At 44.2% G+C, this 27011-nt stretch overlaps 1 protein-coding gene across 1 annotated transcript in view; it reads right to left on the bottom strand.

Annotated features, from left to right (window-relative positions):
• pdgfc (platelet derived growth factor c) overlaps positions 1 to 26768 on the bottom strand; it is a 136112-nt gene extending 109344 nt beyond the window's left edge. Inside the window, exon 1 of the mRNA XM_080502244.1 lies at positions 26410 to 26768. Within this exon, the coding sequence (XP_080358370.1) occupies positions 26410 to 26521 (112 nt within the window). The 5' untranslated portion in view covers positions 26522 to 26768. The remainder of the gene's footprint in view (positions 1 to 26409) is intronic.
• Positions 26769 to 27011: the final 243 nt, after the last annotated feature.

The following is a 27011-nucleotide window of genomic DNA, read 5'->3' as shown; positions in this document are numbered from 1 at the left end:
TAATAAGAGGAAAAATACAATATGGAGACTCAACGAAGGTATTCTAAACAATAAGGGACTGATTACAGAATTGAAGGGAGAAATGAAGAGATACAGAGAAGAAAATGATAATGGAGAAGTAGATCCGACAATTTTATGGGACGCCCTGAAGGCCGTGATGAGAGGGAAGCTGATATCATACGCAGCGTTTGCCAAAAAAAACAGATTAGAGACGTATCAAAAGCAAATTGGTAAATTAAAAGAATTGGAACAGCAACATAAACAGTCAAAGGACTCAGATGTATTTACTGAGATTCAGGAAGTAAGGAAAGAAATAGATGATATACTGTTAGAAGAGGTGGGAAGGAAAGCAAGGTTTTGTAAACAAACGTACTATGAGGGAGGAGCAAGAGCCACAAAAAACATTGCCAGACGTATAAGGAAACAGCAAGCCTCAACAAACGTACATAAAATAAGGGATCCAGCCACAAATGTAATTATATATAAACCGGAAGAAATAGAGAAGGTTTTTGAGGAATATTATAGTAAACTGTATTCACGGCGTGCTTCTGTAGGAGGAGAACAGCTGACAGAGTTCTTAGAAGGATTGGATTTGCCATCTATAGGCGCAAAACAAAATAAGATGCTGACTTCAGAAATCACACGAAAAGAAATAGAAGAAGCAATTAGCCGGGCAAAACCGGGGAAATCACCTGGAGCAGATGGATTTGGGGCCTCATTTTATAAAACGTTCAAGGGGGAGTCAAGTCAGTATTTACATGACTCATTCAATTGTACCCTCAAGTCAGGTAAGATCCCTCCTTCATGGAAGGAGACCATCATCTCCATAATACCAAAGGAGGGCAAGGAGAGAGAATCTGCAGTAACTATAGACCCATATCACTCTGAAATGTGGATTATAAGCTGTACACCTCCATTATAGCCAAAAGACTAGAAACATTTATGCAGGACCTGATCGATGAAGACCAATGTGGGTTTATCAAAGAAAGGCAAACGCAAGATAATATCAGAAGGGGTCTGCATATTGTGGATTATGTCCAAAGAAAGGGGGAAAAGGCGATTTTGGTTAGTATTGATGCCGAAAAGGCTTTTGATAGTGTAGATTGGGAATTTTTATATACGGTACTGGCAAAATTTGGATTCAATGAACAATCGGTCAATTGTATTAAATCACTCTATCAGCAGCCTAAAGCAAGGGTTAAAATAAATGGCAGCCTGACAAAACAGTTCAGATTAGAGAGGGGGACTAGACAGGGATGTAATCTCTCTCCGACTCTCTCTGCATTGTTCATGGAGCCACTGGTCCAGATGATCAGGCAGGAGGGAGTAGAAGGAGTGAAATTAGGAGGGGTAGAACATCAAATAGGATTGTTTGCTGACGATATATTGTTTTTCTTAAAGCATCCTGACAAAAGTTTTCCGAAAGCAATGGGACTATTGGAATGTTATGGTGGATATTCAGGATTCAAAATTAATGTTAAAAAAACACAGATTTTGACGATAAATGACTCAGCATCGCAAGAACTAAAGGATGTATATAAGCTCAAATGGGATGCTAAAATATTAAAATACCTGGGTGTCAACATTACGAACAGAATAGACAAGCTATATGAAGCAAATTACACAAAAGTGAACATTAGGAGGGACCTGGACATATGGTCGGCTATTTGTTTGGATTTCAGCTCAAGAATAGAGATAATTAAGATTAACATTCTACCAAGACTTCTGTATCTGTTCCAATCTTTGCTGGTGATAATCCCACAAAAACAGTCCATGGAATGGGATAAGTGGATATCAAGGTTCATATGGGAGGGAAGAAACCTAGGATTCGTTATAAAACTCTGCAGCTGCCTAAAGAGAAAGGAGGTCCTGCGCTGCCAAATCTGAAAGAATATTTCTTTGCAGCACAAATCCGATCTCTGGTGTTTGGTGCAACAATGCTTTTGTCGCAAGAAGGAAAGATCTAGAACTGGGCACAATGGACACAGAGGTACGGAACTTAATAGCTCACAAAGGACTGTTGAGAAAACTGGGTAATAAATTGGATATAATAACTAAAACTACAGTAGAAATTTGGAATGAAGTGGTGGAAAAGTATAAATTGGAGGAGGAGATAAAGAGCTGAGTTGGTTTGCGTTTGACCACAGGTTGAAACCAGGGACGATGATAGAGGATTTGAGCAATGGGCAAACAGAGGAATCACAGCAATATGGACCATAATGGAACGGAGGAAGCTGCAGGGGTTTGAGAGACTCAAGGAAAAATTTGGACTAAAGGAAAATGAACGCTATCGATAACTACAACTAAAACACTATTTGGAGAAGGAGATCAGGATTGACAGAGATCAAGGAATAGTGGACATATTCCAGAAAGCTTATGAAGGGAAAAAGTGTAGAGTGATCTCAGCTTTATACCAAAACCTGGTGTGGAAAAGGGACAATTCCTCTCTATATATTAAAGAACAAGAAGGCCGTTGCTGGGCTAATCCCCCGCCGGAGGGCTTTATATTTTCTCACAAAGCCAGCTCTTAGGCAGCACACTTGGTGCACTAGAGGGTGTTCCATGGGTCCTAGTAGATAATTATGTAGAATCTGAAAGGTCTTCTTCATAAGCTATGTCAAAATACGTCTCCAGAGCCCAAAAGGTGTTTTTATGCACTTAGTGACCCTGTGACCTGATGTGCAAATGAGGTCATGGTCACCATGGTGCCCCTTCTCCCCAGGTGGAGTGTCCATGTGTGAAGTTTGGTGACTGTGGGCCCAGGAACTGCTGAGAAATGAGGAGAAATGTTTATATGAAAATACATGTATTGTGCAACCATGACGAGCAAACTTCAGACCCTACCAATCTTCAAGGTCAAGGTCAGGTCACTTGGTGTACTGGAGGTTATCCCTGGAGTGTGTATCATGTGTGTATAAAATTTCAGAGCCCTAGCTCAAAAACCTAGGCCTCCAGAGCCCAAAATGTGTTTTTAAGCACTTCGTGACCCTGTGACCTACTTAATATGCAAATTAGGTCAAGGTCACCATAGTATCCCTTCCCCCTCTGAGATGTATCCATATGTGAAGTTTGGTCACTGTGGGCCCAGGGGTTGCCGAGATATAGGTAGAAACGTTCGAACGGACGGACGGACGTACGTACGGAGACTGTTTCAAGATCCCCCTTCGGGGCCTATCAGCCACGGCGGGGGCTAAAAATGGGAAAGAGAGCTAAATGAACAAATAACAGAAGAGGAATGGTTGGTTATGTGTAAATCACAGTCCACGGCCACCGGCTCCAGGGTTTGGCGGGAATTTAGTTGGAAAAATATTGTTAGATTTTTCATAACTCCAGACATAAGGACAAAAGTGGTGTCAGCACAACAACCATGTTGGAGACAGTGCGAACACGTTGATGCAGATCACACACATATATTTTGGTCCTGTCACACACTATAGGTTTATTGGGAACAAATCTGGTAGTTTACAAAAAGTAATAGGATATCAGTTCCCCAAAACTTGTAAGATGCTGTATTTGGGAAACATAACTCATAATGTGATACAAAGAGAAGACGTATATCTGTTTAAGATATTACTAACAGCAAGCAAGAAAGTGATTAGCAGATTGTGGTACAAAGTGGAGCCGCCGACCCGGAGCAGTGGTTACGGGTTGTTGAGGAAATATTTGTAATGGAGAGACTCACTCACAAAATAAGATTACAGGAGTCTCAATTTGAAGAAAAGTGGGGAAAATGGACTGATTTCAAGGAGGACAGAAGAGGACAGAAGAGGACACCACCACCACTGGACAATAGAGACGTTGGTTGATGAAAGATGGATAGATTTTGTATATTTGTTTTGCCCTGACACTAACTGTGAAAACTGAAAAATTTCAATAAAAATTCAGTTTAAAAAAAAAAAAAAGCACACTTATTCTGACCTGTTGTGGAAAGTTCATGGAATGTTCATCTTACTCCTAAGCAGTGGTGTGCAGTCAGGGGGAGCAGGCTGCCCCTGGTTGTCAAAAATTATTTTTCTTTCTTGTTTAATAATTAAAAGTGATTCTGAAATCTGTGTCTGGAATCAATCAGTGACTTTAGCTTTATCATGAAGACGACTGGTTTATATTGTGGCGCTCAAAATCTCCTATCTCCTCTAAACGCATCACATTTCCTTTCCTCTGGGGGCCAGCAGTAACTTCATTGCGACCCTCCGCTGGAAGCTGCTATAGGGTTAAAATGTTGAGTGACAATATCATCGGCCAGTCACGCAAAGTTTTGAGTCCTGGTCTTGGTGTCGTCATTAAAATGAGCTTGACTGATTGGCCCATGGGCAGGTGGTGATGACGCTCTGTTATTATCTGCTAATCTGGAGTGATGGCGGCTAATTTAACAGCAAGATCAGATGATATGATAGAGGACCTGCTTCGGGACCTTTATCAATTGCGTGGTGAACAAGCCCGGCACCAGAAATGATGAGCTAACTCAGACCATCAAAGGCTTTGTGCAGCATTTTACAGCAAGATAGATTTAATCTACAAATGATGGGTGAGTGCGAGTTTGTGTTTTTTTCACTTTCTCTGGATTAGATTGTTGCTGTTGTTGGCCTTTGGGGCAGTTTTTTGATTGTAAAGCACAGTGGAGTCTTGATGTGTTGTGGTTGTTGATCAGCTGCCATGTTGGTGTGGATCAAGTACTGATGCATAGTAGTGGCCTTACATTGGATTCGGACTGTGTTTTACTGGAGGTGAGGGTGGGGGGAGTGGGGGTTACTGCTGGCCCTGACTTAAACACCACCGCACGCTACTGCTCCTAAGCGAAATAAATATCAAATTTTATATAAGTTATTATTGTAACCACATGGCGGTTTGTACAGGTTTGTATAATCTAAGTACTGAATTAGTAGTTTGGAAGCATCAGATTATGCAGTAGTTGCCAAGTATAGTGTAGTATAGTGTATAGTGTATAGTGTAGTATCCAAGTAATAGTGAAAACACAGCCCTACAGTGTGGTCTCATGGTGGTTAATACATGTGAGTTTTCATAATTGCTTGTACATAGATGTGGTTAGAGTTTTAAGGATTTAACTTTTGTTGTCAGGGTTAGTGGAACTTAATTGCACGGCAGACAAGAAGCTCAGTTCAAATGTGTTTATTATTAAAACCACAGCAGAAGCGAAGTCAGGCAGTCCAAGGTCAAAACCAGTACAGGGCGATTGAGAAGGAAATCCAGGAGAAAAAGTCGGCAGGCAGGAGGTCAGAACACAAAGGCAACACGAGGAAATATGGCGGGTATGAATGGTGTGAGAACGCAGACGAACTGGCAACCAGAGCTACAAGAGAGGAGAATTAAATACACACACCGATGACGATTACAAACAGCTGTGACCAGGAGGAGGAAGCAGGAGAGCACAGGGGCGGAGCTAAGGGGAACACAGGAGGGGAGGAGTGAAAACTCTCAGGAAGGGAGGAGTGAGTGAGAGCAGGATCATGACATTTGTGCCTTGGCAGTGGAGTCATAAAGTTTTGAGACTCATAGATACATAATACTGGTAATACATAGAGATGCACATGCGTTTTTGGAGTTTGATTGGAGGTTAACTGTGTTGATTTGTTGTATGTTTGATGATTTTATGTGGACGAGTTATCTGTGGACAAGTTGTCCGAGCACCATACAGCAGTGGTTCCCAACCTTTTTTGACCAGTGTACCCCTTGAGCTGGTTTCCATGTGAAAAGTACCCCCTCTCTCGTGTGTGATTATTCACCTTAATGTGTACTTATATTTAACCCTTTGTCTTTCTATCTATCCAACTGCTCATTTAAATAAAACAATTATTGTGAGTGTAAAAACATACCTTTTAATGAGACACTTGCGCTTGCTTGTCTTTCATAAGCTTTGACAGTTCTGGGGGCAGTGTGGCAACAGCCGCCACCAAGCTGTTCTCCACATTCAGTCTGTTTCTCTGCTTGGTTTGATGTGAGTCAGGGCTGAGAAGGTCACTTCACACATGTAGGTTGATCCAAAAGGCAAAAGTTCATTCAATGCACATTTCCCCAGCTCTGGATATTCCTTTTCAACCTCACACCAAAACTCAGTCAGTGACTTTTCAGCATGTGCCATCTTCTGCACACGATCAACGGACAAATCCACCAGGTTTTCCTGCAGTGTGGCAGGAAGGCTGCTGCTGCTCTCAGTCCCTCTGAAGGGGTTCCTCACCCAGTCCAGTTGCTCTGACTTTTCTTCGATGTCATGGAAGTACTGGTTGAAGTCAGTTTTGAGTTTGGAGAGATGTGTTCTCATGATTTTGACTATAGGATTTTTTTCAGCATCAGTGGTGGCAAGAAGGGCATCAACAAGTGGAAAACAGCTCACATCTCCATTGTCACATTTGTTCTCCCACAAGGTGACTTTATGTATGAATCCATTCACTTTGTCATACATGTTAAGTATGTGTGAGTCCTTGCCTTGAAGTGACAGGTTGAGGTCATTCAGCTTGGAGAAGACCTCGGCAAGATATGCAAGGCGTGCAACCCAGCTTGCGTTCTCAAAAACAACCGCAAGAGGGTGCAAGTGCTCTTTCAAGAAAGCAGACACCTCGGCGCGAAGTTCGAAAAGCCTCCGTAGGGTTTTCCCGCGAGACAACCAGCGAACGTCCGTGTGAAGCAACAGCTGATCGTGCTCTGCCCCACTCTCTTGACAAAGACTCTGAAACAATCGGTGATTCATAGGCCTGGACTGAATGTAATTAATCACCTTAACTGCGTCATCCATAACGGAACTTAACCCAGGGCTCATCCTTTTGCTTGCGAGAGCCTCCCGGTGGATAATACAGTGATTCCACTTGATTTCGGGGTTCACGATCATGACACGTCCATTCAGCCCACGCACTTTCCCTGTCATTGCAGCCGCACCATCAGTACAGATGTGACTGCATGACTTCCATTCCAGATCGTTATCTTTAAAAAAGCTGTCAATCAACTGAAATATTTCTTCGCCGGTTGTCTGTCCCGTTAGCTTCTTGCAAAACAAAATGTGCTCCCGTATGTCCGACCCTTCTTTATAGTGCACAAAGGCTAATAGCTGAGCCTCCCCACTCACATCCGTCATTTCATCTAACTGCAAAGCGAACTGACCAGCTCTTTTCATTTTATTGACCACCTGCTCAACAATATTAGTGGCCATATCATCGATCCGACGGCAGACTGTGTTGTTTGACAATGGAACTGTTTTCAGCGCATCTGCTGCTTTCTTGTCCAGCATAGTTTCAACCAAAAGTATAGCGGCAGGGAGAATCAGATCTTCGGCAAGTGAATGTGGTTTTTTTGACTTAGCCACAAGTAAAGACACAGCATAGGATGCCTCCAATGCTTTGCTTGACACACTTGCTGAATTCAGACAGTTTTCATTTGAAAAAGTCCTCGGTCTTACCTACATTTCCCGTGTGTTTAGTGCTCTGGTGCCGCTGCAGATGGGCTGGTTTCATTGAATTATTTGACAGGACGTCACCGCAAAAAAAGCACTGAGGCTGCGGTGGATCAGATGTAACAGTAAATCCATACAAAATGTATTTATCGTTGTACTGCCGGTGTTTGGCAGTGGTCTCTCTATTCCTTTTTTCACTGGGCTCCCCTGTGCCTGCGTCCGAGGCGACGGTAGCAGTAGCGGTAGCTGGACGTTTACTCCTGCCTAGCCATGCATCCATGTTTACAGTCGGTATGCAGCTAGAGTTAGCTAGCTTCGCGAATCGTGCGCGCCCGCAGCAAGAACGTGAACCTTTTTTTTTTTTTTTTAAAGCGCGCCACTTTATAGTCTTTTCATATTATGTGCATTGTAGTGTTACAATCACTGTGGATGAACTGCTACTCATGGAAAATAAACGTATGGCCTTACTAAAATTCATGATATAATACAATATAATATAGTATAATTTATTTTTTTGTGTGTGTGGATACTGTAGGCTAATTTATAATCTTTCTGCGTACCCTCTGCAATACCCTCGCGTACCCCTAGGGGTCCGTGTACCCCCGGTTGGGAATCACTGCCATACAGTGTGAAGGGGGCCGGCTAAGCAACACTGGATGGGCTTGGTCAGGAAAGGAGACAAGCTGGAAAGTACTTTGTGTAATTATAGAAAAGTGCCATTCTTTCAGGGATCATTGGAAGTTCTTTACTACTTACAATGATATTTTTCATTATGTTGTGCTAATCATATGGTTGATCATTTAAAGTATTATCTTGTTGTTAATCGAGGAATAGTAATACCCTATGTTAATCAATATATGTATACGTGTGTGCAGTAACCACAAAACCTTGTTTACAAGGGGAAAGTTTAACCTCAGTTTGAAACTGATGATGCATGCTTACACTCCCTTGCAAATTGTTATTGTGTTTGTTGAAACGTTTATTTGTGAAAACTTGGGGTGTAACGGTACACAAAAATTACGATTCGGTACAGGTACCAATTCGTACATTGTTACACCCTTAGTGAAAACATTGATTGTACATGTTTGGAGACATTTATTGTGTGAGCTGAAAACATTGATTATATGTTGAGACTTGTCAGTCACAAAGGGGGGAACGTAGAGGAGAAAAAGAACAGGACAGAGTGACCACCAGTGAAGTGAGTTGCAGCCTGTGGGCGGAAATCAGACTGAACACATAGGTACGAGGAATCAGAGAAACAGAGCAGAGGAAGGGTAGATGGAGTTCATACGAGGGTTAGGTACCAGGATGAGTCCTAATACTCCTGCTAGAATCGCTGGGGACCAGAAACTTGAAGTCAGGGAAGGCCTTCAGGATCACAGCGAAGACCACAACATCAAGGCAGAGTAGTAAATCTGTACTCGGCGAAGGACAAGTGATACACAAAAAGTACTGACATGACGTAATATATGAAGTTAAAGGTGTGTACGCTCTGAACAAAGTATGACCTGATATTGGTGTGATCCTTTGAAACGGAGTCGGTGAAGGGGGATAGAAAACACATATATTGTGTTACAGTGCTCACGCGTCGTTGGGGGGGAGGGGGGGGTCCATAGCTCTCAGTAGTCATTGGTGAGATCTGTGGATCAGGGTGTTTGTTCTGTAGAATAAAGACTCTTATGCATCCAAGTCCAACTTCTCATCTACTTTTTGCTCCAAGACTTAAGTTTTTTTACCATAAGAGTTGAAGAACTCGAGAAAATGCTCGTGGGATCATTCGGCACCACAATTGGTCCAGACAGCCATGATTTATCCACGACAGTACCTAGTGATCCTTATGAGGCAAGAAATCCCTACAGTGGTGTCAGGGGTTCCCTCCCTTGCATGTATCAAATTAAACACCCTTCTAATATTATGGAAGGCTTGGTGGTTTTTTACAAAACCATTCTTAACTACGTTGATCACAGTTGGGAGCACCGGTTCCAGTCTTCTAACCGTTACTTTAGGGATAATCTTAGCATCAGTGTTAAGCAGTGAAATGGGTCTATAAGAAGTGTAATTGGTAGGGAACTTATTGGGTTTCAAAATAAGTATTATGAGTGTGCTCATCGGGGAATCTGGGAGACGACCCTGTTGAAAGGCTTCCTCATACATAGCTAAAATAAGTTCAATTAATTTATCTTTAAATATCTGATAAATATTGACTGGGAGACCATCAGGGCCTGTGGCTTTACCTCCACTCATATTGATAATAGCATCAGCAATCTCTAAAGTATCTATTTTCTGATCCATATGTCCTTTAACAACATCTGGTATGGAAGGAACATAAAAATCGTCCAGGAATTTAGATTGCGTTTCCAAATTTTCTGAGGATTCAGATGTATATAATACTTTATAGTAGATGGAAAAGGTATCGTTAATTTCCTGAGGGTCTGCTGATATTGTTCCACTCTTAGTTTGAATAGCAGTAATTGCCCTGTCCGCATCCAATTTCTTTATGCGCCAGGCCAATAATCTCCTCGGTTTATCCCCTTGATCATAGTGTCCCTGTTTGAGCTGGATTAAACTATTTTCTGCTATTGGTGGAGACAATTCCTCATATTGGGCTTTAAGTAAAGATAATTATTGTTTTACTTTTGTGGAGCATCCAAAAAGGTCTCTCTTTCCAATTGTCTAATTTTGTGATCAAGCTCGTTCATTTTTAATTTGAGTTTGTTTTTGAACTGATATAAGATATGATTGCGCCTTGGAAGTACGCCTTAAAGGCCTCCCATCTGACAATAGCAGAGGTCTCATTCGTATTTGTAGTAAAAACAAATACAGTTGTGCCTCTAAAAATTGCAGGAAATTCGAATCTGAACGCCATCAAAGATGAAATCTCCATCTTGGAGTGCCTTTAACTACCCCTTGGGCTCTATATACAGTACAAGTAAAGTAAGAGTGTGGTCTGACAATAGTATGCTGTTATAGATACATTCTATCACAGAGGAGAACACAGAGCTGGAAATTAGGAAATAATCTATACGCGAGTATGACTTAAATCGAGGAGAATAACAGGAGAATTCCAGTTTATTTGAGTTTAATCTCCTCCAGGGGTCACACAAGTTCAATATATACTAATATATACTGTAACTAGGGATGTCCGATAACATCGGCGGACCGATATTATCGGCCGATATTGACTTAAAAATGTAATATTTGGAAATATCGGTATCGGATTTTTACAACCGATATTGGAATTTCCGAGTCTGCATGAACGCAGCATGGGACGTTTACGGGCGCGCGCTTGATGACGTTTAACAACAACAAAGACAACATGCTGGACTCGTGGCTAAGAAGGAGAAGCCCGGTGAATGAAATGTCCGTGGAGGACTGGAGGCTCCACCAGGCCCTCTTCCCTGCTGGACCAGTACCTGACTGCACCCTGCACCAGTGTTGACAGTGAACCAGTGTTCAGCACTGGTACCAGTACCTGACTGCACCCTGCACCAGTGTTGACGGTGAACCAGTGTTCAGCACTAGTACCAGTGCCTGACTGCACCCTGCACCAGTGTTGACAGTGAACCAGTGTTCAGCACTGGTACCAGTACCTGACTGCACCCTGCACCAGTGTTGACAGTGAACCAGTGTTCAGCACTGGTACCAGTACCTGACTGCACCCTGCACCAGTGTTGACAGTGAACCACTGTTCAGCACTGGTACCAGTACCTGACTGCACCCTGCACCAGTGTTGACAGTGAACCAGTGTTCAGCACTGGTACCAGTACCTGACTGCACCCTGCACCAGTGTTGACGGTGAACCAGTGTTCAGCACTGGTACCAGTACCTGACTGCACCCTGCACCAGTGTTGACAGTGAACCAGTGTTCAGCACTGGTACCAGTACCTGACTGCACCCTGCACCAGTGTTGACAGTGAACCAGTGTTCAGCACTGGTACCAGTACCTGACTGCACCCTGCACCAGTGTTGACAGTGAACCAGTGTTCAGCACTGGTACCAGTACCTGACTGCACCCTGCACCAGTGTTGACAGTGAACCACTGTTCAGCACTGGTACCAGTACCTGACTGCACCCTGCACCAGTGTTGACGGTGAACCAGTGTTCAGCACTGGTACCAGTACCTGACTGCACCCTGCACCAGTGTTGACGGTGAACCAGTGTTCAGCACTGGTACCAGTACCTGACTGCACCCTGCACCAGTGTTGACGGTGAACCAGTGTTCAGCACTGGTACCAGTACCTGACTGCACCCTGCACCAGTGTTGACGGTGAACCAGTGTTCAGCACTGGTACCAGTACCTGACTGCACCCCGCACCAGTGTTGACGGTGAACCAGTGTTCAGCACTGGTACCAGTACCTGACTGCACCCCGCACCAGTGTTGACAGTGAACCAGTGTTCAGCACTGGTACCAGTACCTGACTGCACCCCGCACCAGTGTTGACAGTGAACCAGTGTTCAGCACTGGTACCAGTACCTGACTGCACCCTGCACCAGTGTTGACAGTGAACCAGTGTTCAGCACTGGTACCAGTACCTGACTGCACCCTGCACCAGTGTTGACAGTGAACCAGTGTTCAGCACTGGTACCAGTACCTGACTGCACCCTGCACCAGTGTTGACAGTGAACCAGTGTTCAGCACTGGTACCAGTGCCTGACTGCACCCTGCACCAGTGTTGACGGTGAACCACTGTTCAGCACTGGTACCAGTACCTGACTGCACCCTGCACCAGTGTTGACAGTGAACCAGTGTTCAGCACTGGTACCAGTACCTGACTGCACCCTGCACCAGTGTTGACAGTGAACCACTGTTCAGCACTGGTACCAGTACCTGACTGCACCCTGCACCAGTGTTGACAGTGAACCACTGTTCAGCACTGGTACCAGTACCTGACTGCACCCTGCACCAGTGTTGACAGTGAACCAGTGTTCAGCACTGGTACCAGTACCTGACTGCACCCTGCACCAGTGTTGACAGTGAACCACTGTTCAGCACTGGTACCAGTACCTGACTGCACCCTGCACCAGTGTTGACGGTGAACCAGTGTTCAGCACTGGTACCAGTACCTGACTGCACCCTGCACCAGTGTTGACGGTGAACCAGTGTTCAGCACTGGTACCAGTACCTGACTGCACCCTGCACCAGTGTTGACGGTGAACCAGTGTTCAGCACTGGTACCAGTACCTGACTGCACCCTGCACCAGTGTTGACGGTGAACCAGTGTTCAGCACTGGTACCAGTACCTGACTGCACCCCGCACCAGTGTTGACGGTGAACCAGTGTTCAGCACTGGTACCAGTACCTGACTGCACCCCGCACCAGTGTTGACGGTGAACCAGTGTTCAGCACTGGTACCAGTACCTGACTGCACCCCGCACCAGTGTTGACGGTGAACCAGTGTTCAGCACTGGTACCAGTACCTGACTGCACCCCGCACCAGTGTTGACAGTGAACCAGTGTTCAGCACTGGTACCAGTACCTGACTGCACCCCGCACCAGTGTTGACAGTGAACCAGTGTTCAGCACTGGTACCAGTACCTGACTGCACCCCGCACCAGTGTTGACAGTGAACCAGTGTTCAGCACTGGTACCAGTACCTGACTGCACCCTGCACCAGTGTTGACGGTGAACCAGTGTTCAGCACTGGTACCAGTACCTGACTGCACCCCGCACCAGTGTTGACGGTGAACCAGTGTTCAGCACTGGTACCAGTACCTGACTGCACCCCGCACCAGTGTTGACAGTGAACCAGTGTTCAGCACTGGTACCAGTACCTGACTGCACCCTGCACCAGTGTTGACAGTGAACCAGTGTTCAGCACTGGTACCAGTACCTGACTGCACCCTGCACCAGTGTTGACAGTGAACCAGTGTTCAGCACTGGTACCAGTACCTGACTGCACCCTGCACCAGTGTTGACAGTGAACCAGTGTTCAGCACTGGTACCAGTACCTGACTGCACCCTGCACCAGTGTTGACAGTGAACCAGTGTTCAGCACTGGTACCAGTGCCTGACTGCACCCTGCACCAGTGTTGACGGTGAACCACTGTTCAGCACTGGTACCAGTACCTGACTGCACCCTGCACCAGTGTTGACAGTGAACCAGTGTTCAGCACTGGTACCAGTACCTGACTGCACCCTGCACCAGTGTTGACAGTGAACCAGTGTTCAGCACTGGTGCCCACATCATTGATGAGAAGAGAAATCTCATACATTGCTGAGATGCTGAGATGCTTGTATTCATACAGAACAATCTCCCTCTTACACATGAGGACATGGGGAAAGAAATAGACCAGTTATATGGACGAGTCAACTTCAGTCTTTGTTTTTGTTGCACTTTAAAGGAGGGCTGTTTTAATTTTGTGAGCATTTCTGTGCCTTTCTTGTTTATATTTGCACTATTTTGTTACTCTTAAAAGAGCATATGTCGGTATCGGTGATATCGGTATCGGAAATTAAGAGTTGGACAATATCGGAATATCGGATATCGGTAGAAAAGCCAATATCGAGCATCCCTAATTGTAACAGCTTCTTCCTACTTTGTATATGAGAGGAGTCCACCCCAGTTAACCGGTCCAATTTAGGGTCTAAATTGCAATAGAAATCACCTGCTATGAAAGCCTTCCCTGGGAGAGAAGAAATTAATAAAAATAAATGTTCAAAGAATTTGGGGTTGTCATTGTTCAGGGCATATATGTGAATCATGTTTATCTTTTCATTTATCAATGTACCCTGCACAATCAGGTACCTACCCCCTATATCATGGATGACATTGTCCACTTTAAAGGGAACTGATTTATAAATCAGTATCATCACCCCATGAGTGTGATAAGAGGCTGAAATTACTTGCCCTGACCATCTCCTTTTTATCTTTATCACTTCATCTGACATTAAATGGGTTTCTAGGAGATATCCAACTGACGATTTAATTTGTTTAACCCTACTGAGTACTTGCTTCATTTCAGCAATTTCACCAAACCTCAAACCAACATTCCAGGATGTAAACTTCCAATTTACATTAGAAGACATAAAATAAAATCAAATAGGAACCTTTTCAACCAGGCCATATATGAATAGGAAGAATTGGTATAAACTGTGATCTTGTTCTTAAAACATTTGTATTGTATGTCGTTAGTCCACGCTTCAAAATGAAGTGTACATTAATAACCCCTAAAGTAGCCCCAGCACTGTCTCCCCAAACGAGACGGCATAACTTCCCCAGTAACATAAAGAGCAAACGAGATGCCAAACTGGCCCACTAACAACAAGGAGCAGTTATGAACTGACGATTCACACAAACAAACCTCCATACGTAATCGGCTAGTATAATAAGTGAACAAAATACACATAGGCCATATAACTGTCCATGTTATCTATCTGGTGTGTGGGATTAAAACCACATCAGTGTTTAGTGACAATCAGGTGTCGCCTCAGAAAGCATCACTATCGCATGCATGACACAGACAGTACCTTCCCTTGGTAGTTGAAAGGCAGAGTTTAAGTTGAATGTTCACGCTGGCTGCTGCCGTTGAAAAGTTCAGTCACTGACAGTGGTCACCCTGGTGTGATCCTGCTAGCCATGGCCAGCCTGCTGCATTTCCAGTTCTTTGATGAATGACTCCACACTTGCAGGATCAGGAAACACTTGAGGTTTCTCTTCGTGGAAAAGCCTGAGTTTAGCGGGATAAATGATGCCGTAGTCGATCTTCAGGTCCCGTAGTCGTTTCACCTTATCGAAGCACTTTCTTTTCTTGTGTAGCTCAGTGAAGATGTCTTGAAAATTGACTTGCATATTCAACTACATTGCCCTTTATGACTTTCTCTAGGAGATTCACCAGTCTGAGATTTGAACGACGGCTCCTGTTTTCTAGCTCATCCATCTTAGAGGTGAGCTCAGACACCTGCTTCTCCAGGATCGCAATTCTGGTTTTCTCACCAGCGAAATCGTCTATGTCACGAATATGGTCCTCTGCTTGTTCCAGTCTTCTTGAAAAGTCTTTAAAGTCCGACTTGATCCCATTGATTGCCGACAGAACTCCATCAAAGTTGGAGCCGAAGTCGTTTTTCAGGGCTGCAATCGCTTCTAAGACGGCGCGTGGGCGGTTAGCGTGTTATCATCTTCCTCCGTTTCCTGAAGTCGATCGGTCTTATTCTGAGCTTGCTTCTGGTGGCCTCAGGTGGTTTTAGATTGTCTGGTCAACATCTCTTCGATTACAGATACACTTAGCTTTAATTTGATAAAGGAGTGCATTCACTTTTAACTCTGAATGATTTAATTGAGCCGACTACCACAGAGAGCTCGAAAATGCGAATGCTCAGCTCTGTGCCATAGCCATCTGCAGTCATTTCTGAGTGCATTGACAAAGAAATCGAAAATCGAATAGAAACTCACATTTTTTCTTCAAATAAATCTAAAAAAAAAGCCCTACGTGAAAGCTATTTTCAAAAAGTCTCCTTTTTAATGTTTCTGAGCGATGTTGTCATGTAAACGCTGCCCCAAAACTTAACAGTTTTACATTTTCACTTGAGGTAGTTGCCGTGGAATCGGCTGGAATCGCCTGAAGGGAGGTTTTCTGTGGAGACCTTTTGTCGACCCTCATCCCCTGAAAAGCTTCCGGCACTTGATGAGGCGGCGGGACGGACGGCGCGCTGGCTTCCCCCCGGTGACAAACTGCAGGCAGGTGCTGGCATGCTCCCCTTGCCAAATACAGCACTCCACATTGAAATAGTGCTGACAGGGGAAACATAGACCCTTTTATCCCGGGTCTCCCCCGTCGGCAGCAAGATGTTGAGGGAAAACTCTCTTCCTGCGAGGAGACACAGAGCTGCTTGTATTCAGCTATCGTAGAAAAATCTCAACAGTGCAGATTAAGGGATTTTCCTCCTCTTCTTTTTTTTTTACTCACTGTAAATGTTTACATGGGAATTTATAGATTTAATGCCATTTAGGATGGAAAGGGATAAAAAGTCAAATTGGTCAAATACGTTCTCAGAGAACAAATGTATCCTGACAAACTTTATATGTGTGATTTTCAGCAGACAAGTGGAATCTACTTGGAGGTCATTCTTAACCTCTCTGCCTCCTGCTGAGTTCACTGAACTCTCGAGCCATCCATTTTCTTTGATGGTTTTAATTCAGCCAGGCATACTGGCTGCCAAGGCGTTGGCCACTACAATCATTAACTGCATAGTACTGCATTCATTCATTCAAGCATGTCCATCAAAGTACAGATTCTTCTAAGTGGAAACAAGCTTTTCCTAGGGAAACGGGCTCAGAAAACATCTGACCTGTATTAAAGAATGAATGGAGATTCCAACTGTGGCTCATTTTGTTTCATTGGTTTAGGAGCTGTATCATGATTTTAAATTCAAACATACAGAGTTAAGCACTATGGAAACCACTTAAAATAACAGAGTGAAAACGTGAATACCAGCTGGCCACATGTGAAACTGCCATGGGAAGAGACGACAACCTATGTGAGGCTCTGTGTTTGGTTTGATTGGCTCAGATTTGGTCAGGTGAGCCTGAAAAGAAACACTGATACATCCAAATTCACTTACAAGTACTATTTAAACTGAGATAAAAGGGACACAAAGGAGCCTGAAAAGGCAACAAAATGCATTTCCAGCAACTGTTATTACCAAACAGTAGTCAGGATCCGTTTACATGAATAGTTCCATAAACGGAATGTTTTGAAAACACTTAATCAAAACCACAGGTTTTCTAAAACCCTGCTCCTGGTCAGCTGCAGTAAATACTTCCTATGCACGTATATTCCATGTGAATGTTCGTGTACTCCAGTGGCGGGCCGTCAGGGCCTTCCAGGCATTCTCTGCAGGCCTAAGAAAAATATCAGAGTCACAGACTGATGTTGATTATATTTTGTCAATGAATACTTAAATAATTCCAAATAATCAAATGATTCCAAACGGTCTGTCAACTTCTTCTCATTGCTTCTCCCCAGCTGCGCTGCTTCCAGACACGTACTTCCACAGTAAAGCTTTTAACCAATCACATTTCAGCCATCCCTTGTTGCCAGGTAAAGAAATCTGCCTGAGGCCTTCGCATTCAGTTTTGCAGGCGTCTGCAGTGGAAAACAAGTGTTGGTCATGCTGCTGCTTCAACCAGTCAGATTTTGATATTGGTGACTCAAGGCCTTCAAGCAGGCCTAGCGTGATGTCAGCGTATTCATGCTCTCTGATTGACTCGTCAGAGAGTTCACCCTCCAGCTAGCTAGCAGCATCTGTAGCAGCTGCACGAACAAAAATATAGTTGTGTTTATTTAATAGCGGTTTTGTCAACCTACAATGACTAAATGGGAAGATCAAGACATTTGGTTGCAGATTTATTGTCAAAACAATTTTGAAGTTGGACTTTTCCAAGAGGTCATTGAACGCACCGCAGCACTCAGAGCACATGGAGGTCTGATGCAATTTACAAGCACCCACTACAAACTCCATGGCATGATTCAGGATTACATTATTTTCAAGACCAATCAAAGCTGATGTGTGTCTCCCTTCTCGACCCCCAGAAGTTTCGCGAAAAGCAGCCGCTTTTTTTATGCAGCTGCAGCAAGAGAAGAGACTTGAACTTGGATTTTTACATCCATCAAGGTATTTATTCTGGCTACACGAGTATCAATCTGTGATGCAAAATATTTTTATACGGCATTTCTGCATGGCAACATGGTTTTTGTAGCCATAAAAAAGTTGTTTTGGGGTGGATTGACTTAGACCAGTATTAGTGAAGGCCTGGGTCTAAAATGCCACTGGTGTACACAAACAACCGCTCCCACTAGAGGCCCAGCAGGAAAACTGCACTGACTTTCAGCATATCTACTGTTGTCATGGAAACGGACATGGTTTTTAAAATATTGCCATGTAAACTCAAAAATGATGCATTTTCACTTTACTGAAACGTTGTGTATACAATAAGTCACAGAAACAATTCAATACTTTTATATTTTAGGTGATCAGTTTTGATTCTTTAAATGAGTTAATAATGGTAAACAATTCAAACACGAGTCTCCAATTGACCCAAACTGCATGTTTTTGGACTGTGGGAGGAAACTGCACCTAAAGCTCCATGCAAGCACAGAAACTCACACTGGGAATATTCTCAAGGTATTAACCAGATTCAACTGTCTTGTTATGTGTCGTACCTCGAAACTATATATATATATATATATATACATTTTATATTCTATATATGTTAAATCTTTGCTAATCCTTTGTCACAAACTTCAAACCTTCGTTAGCTGCCAGCTTTTTGAGCAGCGACTGAAATAACTCTGCCCGCTTTACGAGCCTGAAACAGCCCCATTAACAACTCTTCCCTGGTATCTATGAGTGGGTAATGCACTTCAAGTCACACTCGAAACACGACTCTTAACAGGACCATTCATCTTCCTGTTTCGCAAATCCGCCTTGCAAAAGTCTTATTTGTGTGCATCATAAACTCATGAATGCACAATGCCTCTCTGTGCTTCACCTCTGTATACGTGGTGCACTGCACATGTTGGCTATAGGCCCGTGACCCCAAAAACCCCAGTTTTCCCCCCTGATCTCATAATCTTTAGCGGAACAGCAGCCTCTGTGATTATTGGTAGGTCTGCTGAGGTGCATACCGTCCTCCCATGGTGGTGGTGGTGGTGGTTGGGGGGGGGGGGGGGGGGGGGGGGGTGAGAATATCACAGGTAATCCTCATCTTCCACAAATATCTGCCATTCCATTATTTATTTTTTTTTCTTGGTCTGTGCTTATGGGTGGGCAAGGTAGGGATAAAATAAAACAAGAGGCCCTCCGCAGGAAACCACTAGAATCAGGGAAGTGCTGTGAGAAGGCATCCGCTGAGATGACCCGTCTGGTGAGGAAGCCGAGATGCGTCTTTAACTTGGCGAGCGGAGTTGACAACTGAAGCCAAATCACAGCCTGCTCTGAAAGGCTGGTGTAAACATTAGAACTAGATATTAGCCAGAGCCTAATGAAACAACCTGATGAAACAAACTCACATTAGATAACAGGTAATAAGCACGGAGTGGAACTTTATATAAAAGTCAATTTGCTAGGATCGAAAACAATACTGATTAAAATCTCTCAGACACACTGAAGAGCTTTATATCTAATCACAGCCCTGTTTTCTACAATGCCCATCCATCTATCCTATATTTTGTACAACTGGGAGAGCTGTGGGGCGATCACAGCTGATGGTTCCTCCTACAGGCTGAAAAGCAAACAGACGACAACCCGCAGGGGGATTAAGCCCGTTTACGTGACAAGGTTTTCAAGCGAAAACACAAAACTTTCATTGTATTTTTGGGCGGCCGTTCACATAACAACAATGCCCGGAGTCACTGGAAATGCAACTTTATGAGAACAGCTTCCTAAGTGGAATTTTCAGAAAAATGGTTCTTCTGCACATGCTCAGTAAAGACAATCAGAACAATGTTTCCCTCCATCGAGTCATGACTCCCACTCCATAGTCTCCTGGGACTTTTATTTTTTCAGTCACTGTAATAACAATCCAACTTGGGTCGTCTGTCCATTAGAACAGTGTTTTTCAACCTTTTTGAGCCAAGGCACACTTTTTTGTTTGGAAAAATCTGGAGGCCCACCACCAACCGAAAATGTTAAAATGTGAAACTCTGTAGCCTCTATTAACAATATAAAGTCTTTCTCATCAAAGTTTTATCAACAGGAATCAAATAAATACAGAAAAAAAGTATTTCCAAATATAATTTTTTTAAATTTTGACTTCCTCAGTGTGAAACCTGGACCTGATGGATGAAGAGCTGAGATCCTGGTTTTCAAAAACTTCTCCATCACTGTCACTGACACAGTACTTTGATACAAGATGGTAGCAGGAGGTGGAGATGAACCACACTGACGTCTGTCACTTTACATTTCACCGGCAAAGTTCTGTGCTGCCCTCTAGTGGTGAAGAGTATTTATACATGATTACTCTTCAACACACTGCTCTCACAGCTGACAGCGGCTGTGAGAGCAAAGGATTTTTAGAAAAAAAATGTGAAATTGGATAATTTCCCACACCTGACTAGATCTCTGGAACACCAGTGTGCCGCGGCACAGTGGTTGAAAAACACTGCACTAGAAGGTCCGTGTTCTCACATTGTTAGTGTTTCTAGTGGATTGTTCTCTGCTGCCCGCGTGTGCGTGTTTTCAGTACTAAAACTAACAGCAGCATCAACTCGTCACCCCCCCCCCCCCCCCAGAGGAGAAATTGCAGGAACAATGGAAAGGTAATGTAGGGATTTCTTACCTCATATGGATCACTATTTATGTTGTGTTTGGCTATTGATAATGATTAATAATGATCAAAGATAGTTATTAATAATGTTGTTGAAATTGAATCTGATGTGTATCAGAACCTCGGAGCTCCACCTGTCTTAACAGGAAATGAGAGCCAATTCAGTTCTATCAGTCTCATAAGATATACTAAACAGTTAATCAGGAATTTGAATTAATAGTTAAATTAATTACAATTACCAGAATTAACAGTAAAGCTTGAAGGATTTTGGAGTTCTTGACACAGAAGAGGTCGACATTTCATTCACCTTTGTGCTCATTAATAAAACAGCAAGTACGATTCCAAACATTATATTTATTAACAATGAAAACAAATAAAACACAGATTCTAGCTACCTATATACAGCTTGGTGTGTGTAGGTGTGTGTGTGTGTGTGTGTGTGTGTGTATAGAGAAAAAAGAGAGAGGTGGAGGGAGAGGGAGTGTGTGTGTGTGTGTGTGTGTGTGTGTGTGTGTGTGTGTGTGTGTGTGTGTGTGTGTGTGTGTGTGTGTGTGTGTGTGTGTGTGTGTGTGTGATGGAACTACAAAACAAGATGGCGGATCACAAGAAACTACATTCAAATGGAGGTTATCAGAGAACAGGAAGTCTGTCCTGGGTCTCCACCATGTGCTGGAGAACAATGGAACATGGAAGCTAGTCTTTAGCGTCTGCTTCCTGTGTGTCTCCGCTAAAGGACCATTTCTAGAATGAGTTGATGTGAATGAGACTTGTTTTGTAAAACGTCAGGAGTCGTTAGATGGTGTTCAGTTACTGTGTGATGTTGTCTTTGATGTGATATGTGTAGGATTGTGAGTTAACTAGTTAGTAAAGCAAAGATTAGCATGCAGACCCTGTGTCTGTGGCAGAGCTAACGTTGGTTTACAGGTTGATAACTGCTCCTAATATCATTATCTATAGAACTCAATCACTGTAACAGAATCAACACATCTTCATAAAGTTAAACAGTTCTATCATAGCATCAGGTTTAACTAATCTCAGGTAAAGCCCAGTTGTTCCCACTTCCTTGAAGGAGTTCAGTTGTTGTCCTGCTGGAGGGAAGCTGGTGTCTTCTCCTGTAGTTAGCACCTCCTGCTAACTGTGGTTGCTGGTTCTGCAGGCTGAGGAGAAGAAGATGAAGTTGATGTTTCAGGAGTCCTTCTTTGCAGCTCCTGGTTGTTCCTTTTGTCCAGACTGAGGAGCTGGTCGCTCAGGTCTGTGATGGTTTTCCTGCTGGTTGAGGAAAACACAAAGAAGTTCTGTGAGGCGTCGTTTCCCTGGTCCGTCCTGGAGGAACCGGTTGGTTTTCCTGGTTGATGGGAGAGCAGACTCTGGGTGCTGGTCTCTGGATCAGGGGGAGGTCTGACCCTCGTGGTCGGGTCAGCAGAAGAGTTGAGGAGTGAAGGCCCCTGGTTGCAGGCCTCTGGTGTTAGCTGTATGCTAACACTGGGTGTGCTGCCTCCTCGGGGTCTTCGTTGCAAGAGAGAGTTTAAGACTGGTTTCGCAGCCTTTTGTTGCACGTGTGGATTCGAAGGTGTCGAATCCTGAGAGCTTCAACCAATCAGTGACTGGCTGAGGGCATGGGAGAGCGTCTTGTGAGCAGAAAGTGGGGGAGGAAGGTCCTGCAGAAGGCCCCCCTCCACCCCGGTGTGAAAGACAATCACATTGCTGGGTCAGAATTCATATGTCACGACATATGAAAATTGTCTTTCCCCAGAAATGAACAAACTTTCTGTGGTCCTGTGAGATCCCAACAGTAATAAAACAGCATGGGGGGAGGACAGCGACCTGAGGGACACAAACCCAAGGTTGGGAACCAATAAGACCTGTGAAGTGAATGCAGGGCTCCTTGCTTAGAACCGCTCATTGGTCGAACCCGACCCGGACAATGCAGGAGTCTGAAATTCAAACTGTGTTAAACTGCCTCCCTACCAACTGCTCCCTGCTTCTCATCCCAACTCCCAAGCAGGACGTCTCTGCCTCAGCGGGAAGACCAAGAGAGCACAAAGTGGACCACAGAACCAAACCAAGGTTCAGCCCTGAAACCAGGATCCTGGAAACCAGACGTGAAGCCACATCCCCCAGAACAGGGGTTCCAGTTGAGCTTCCAGCCCACTGGATCTCTATGTGGATAACCGAGTCTCGGAACCAAGCCTCCCCAGAATTTTCCTCCTCTTTCCTCCTCTCACTCCTTCATTAACCCCTCGTGTGTGCACACGCCCCGCACGTATACCCCGCTGCTTGTGTTAACTGATTGAGATAAGCTCTCCACATAGCCAGTTTGCAACCAAACTGCTAACTTGTGCCGCCGTGATATATCATCACCGGAGTTAAACCGTATGTCTCAACATCCAGTTAAGCTCCGGCGTCACAGTAATGATTCCGACCCAGTGAGACCGCTAGTGATGGATGTCTTGTTTATCTGGTCGCCTGCATGTGGCTTCACGTCTGGTTTCCAGGATCCCCCCCCCCAAAAAAAGGGTAGTCCGCTCCCAGGAAGAGCGAGTCAAACGCCTCTAGTGGCTGCGTGGGTCATCGCAGCCTCTCTTAATGCCGACCTGTCGTCGCATCGAGTCATTGTGCTCTCCCGCCACGTGCCGCCGTGCGCCCCGGTCACCACTTCGAACTGAACGCCTGCCTCCCTCTGGCGTCCGTTCAAGATCATTACACCCACTCGCACTGACTCTCCAAGGCCTGCCGCCACCTGGTGGACTCATGGCCATTACATCCCCTGATTTCCTTTTCCACATGCCTGAAACATAACACCATCTGTATTACATCATTTGGATTCGAAGTCCCTCTCTCGAAAAGACAGAATTTAAACATTAATTTAACATGGAAGCCTGTGGTTTATTCACTGCAGCACGCATGGTGTTGGAAAGATGGAAATAAAGCATGCATGCTCCGAGGGCATAATCCAAACCATTGTTCAACAAAACAAAACAAACTCAAAAAAGATTGCAGGTCTAACTTGAACACAATGAGGTGGCATCAGTGAAAGTGATCATGAAGGTTTTACAGTTGCAGTTTGGTGATAAACCAACATTAAGTGGGTCGGAGCGCCTTGTAAAACAGAGCGACTGCCAATAGGCTGTCAATGTAATTTGTTGGGAATAGTGGTGTAAATTAGTACTGTTAAGTCTTTGACTATTCAGCACAACTAATGAGCTTACGACTTTAAGCACAATCCCATCCTGCATTAAACCGGAGGGGAAAGAAAAACAAGTTTCCACACAACAAAAGGAAAACGTGCCCTGAGGCAGCAGAGCTGCTTTGGTTTTCTATCAACCATGTTGAACATTTTCAAACTGCACACAGCATTTTTGCTGCATGACTGGAGATTGTTTTCATTTTTTTTCTTTCATAACCATGAAACCTTTTTAGCCATGTGGTGAACACATAAAAAATGCATGTGAAATACTGAAAGTGGTGGGAGAAGGAAACATCCTCATTATTCATGACCGCAACACATACAAATTAGATTTCAGCGTTCATGCCCATTTCACTTTGAGACTTTTGTCTTAGGGCCCAATTACACGGCAACGATTTCAAATGAAACCATGAAACTTTTGTTTTGTTTTGGGTGTACGATGGACTGAAAACAGAACTTTGAGAACGGCTTCCAGGGTGGAACTTTTTTTAAATGCTCTGACTCAACTCGGTAGACGACTTATTATCATAAGTTTGTAACATTTCAGTGACCGAGGATGAATAGCAATTTATTTTTACACAGAATGACACATAGTTTAAAACTGTGGCAGGGGAAGAAAAAAAAAAGAATTGTTACAAGTAATAATGATGGCTTGGACTTGTATAGCGCTTTTTTCAGGCTGACTCAAAGCGCGTACAGAAACCATTCTTCATTCACATCAGTCCCAGTACTGGTGGTAACTGCTGTGGCTACACTTCCCCCACCACGATTTTAAACTCAGTCATCTAAATGGAAATCATCTATCTGGAAAAAAAAACACTGTCATCTAACTGAGAATCGTCTATCTGAGATGACACCCCGTCGTCGTGTAAATGGGTAAAAATGAAACTTTCAGGAAGGCTCGGGCTTCGTAACCGAGCAGACGGCTAAAACGCTGCTCCTGTAAATAGCTGCTAAGCACATGCTCAGTCGATGGTGCATGTATGTTTCAATATAAAAACAACCAACAGCGCCCACTTGTGGTCCAACATGCTAACTACTTTGTTTTCAGTTTTTGTCATTTTCAGAACATTGCCATGAAGCACGAAACTCTACTGAAAGGAAAATGCAAATACTTTGCGTTTTCTCTCTAAACGTCATGTAAACAGGATCTAATTAGCTAACAGAAGGTTCCTCTGCACAGCGCTGGCTCTCAACAGGAGATCTTCTCCCCCGATGTCTTACACAGTCGCCAGCAGCCTCTTGCCAAGTTTAAAATGACTGGGGACCGTAACTCTCCAGGCAACCAACTACTAAACATGCCAGACAGGTATGGCTCTCTTTCCCCCATCAGACCAATATCAAATAGTTTCAACGAGCTTCAGCAATGGTACACCGGCAGAACAGTGAGCGATCAAGACTGGAGCCCAAGGTTAGAGACAGTTGGGCCGGCTTCACTCTCAACAAACTAGTGACCTCCACTCTAAGGAGGTCTTTGACCATTTAACATCTCCATCACACACACACACACACACACACACACACACACACACACACACACACACACACACACACACACACACACACACACACACACACACACACACACACACACACACACACACACGCCAACCCCCCTCTCTGTTGTTTACCTTTCTCAGCCGTCCTGATTAAACTGGAGTTCCCAGTGGGAGGCTCTGATTTCTGGAGCCTGACTGTTACTGTAGTGAAGTCAGCGCAGCGTGTCCTCACACAAGGCCAGCTCAACCTGCCGGCTGCAGACTGGATAATGAATGAAGTTTAACTCGTGCAACGTCTGCAGGGTGCAGTCATGGTGGTATGTGAACTGTGAGAGCTCCGTGCCTTTACATGCTGTGGATATGTTGTTTAAAGGAGTGTGATTGACTAATACTGCTGATCGTTGATGAGCAGATTGTGGAAATACTTCATTCGAAACACAAGATCGCTTAACTCAGCTACCAAAAATGGAGCAACTGTCAGTTTGAGTGTCTTTCTGAAAAGCTAAAGGGGTAAAAAGATAAAGCAAGCATACAAGAACTATAAGCTATAGTTATGTATTGTATTATAGTACAATCACCGCGCGCGCACACACACACACACACACACACACACACACACACACACACACACACACACACACACACACACACACACACACACACACACACACACACTCTGCAACCTCGATTACCACATTAGACATAGTGACAAAAATAATTTAGGGCGTCATTATCAATCTTCTGAATGAGCAGGCATTTTAAAAAGTTTTTCAAAAGCTGCATTTAAGACTCAGCTGAGGGGGAGAGCTTTTGAATGAATGGAGCCTTTTTTAGGATCACAGGGGAAACGTGTCCCCCGAGACGTGGAGTTACGGGAGGGTTCGCCCTCTTTAACCGTGCAGGGGAAACTTTCAAGGCAACATGTAAACCCGCACTTCCTATCCTGAAACCGTTTGAACTGCGTGAAACTCTCCCATTCATTGCACGATGTGAGTTTTGAACAGAACGAGGGTTTTGTGCGCGTGGAGCGTACATGTTGTGGAACAAAGCGCACTCACCATTGTGTTCCTTTATGCTTGGAAGATGAAATTTGCTGCCGTGACTTGATTCCGCGTCCGAGCCATAGTGTTGGAGAAGCGATGCAAGGATGAATAATAATGGTAGGATCATTTGGATGAGTGGTGGGAGGCGATCACAAAGCGCTGCAGACGGGATGGTTTGGGTCACCACGCACACGCGTCGTTCACGGGACACCAGTGCTGTTTAGGGCACATTTGGAGAGGTTGAAGTAAAATCCACATAATCATCAGTCCTTCCTAGGAAAAGTAAAATTTTAACTCGATGAATCGGAGCTCCACGCTGCTGCGTAATCCGCGCGCACCTGTTGGCTCAGTGGAAAGTTGCAAAGTGGCTTAAAAAAAAGTTTGGTTTGATGTAATTATAATCCTCGGATCAGCTGTGAAATCGTCCCCTGTGCACGCATATAATCTACGGTCCAAGATCAGTAGAAGTGCGCAGATGCATTTTGGCCGAAGCGCGCGTCCAAGCCACAGATCTTTACGCATTACTAAGAACGCTCACGCACAGCTACACACACACACACACAGAGAGAGCGAGAGAGAGAGAGAGAGAGAGAGCGAGAGAGAGAGAGAGAGAGAGA

This window comes from Blennius ocellaris (genome assembly GCF_963422515.1).
Source record: "Blennius ocellaris genome assembly, chromosome: 9".
In the NCBI taxonomy this organism is placed as follows: Eukaryota; Metazoa; Chordata; class Actinopteri; order Blenniiformes; family Blenniidae; genus Blennius; species Blennius ocellaris.
The sequence above is the reverse complement of the archived record's forward strand: the minus strand, read 5'-3'. Positions and strand labels throughout refer to the sequence as shown.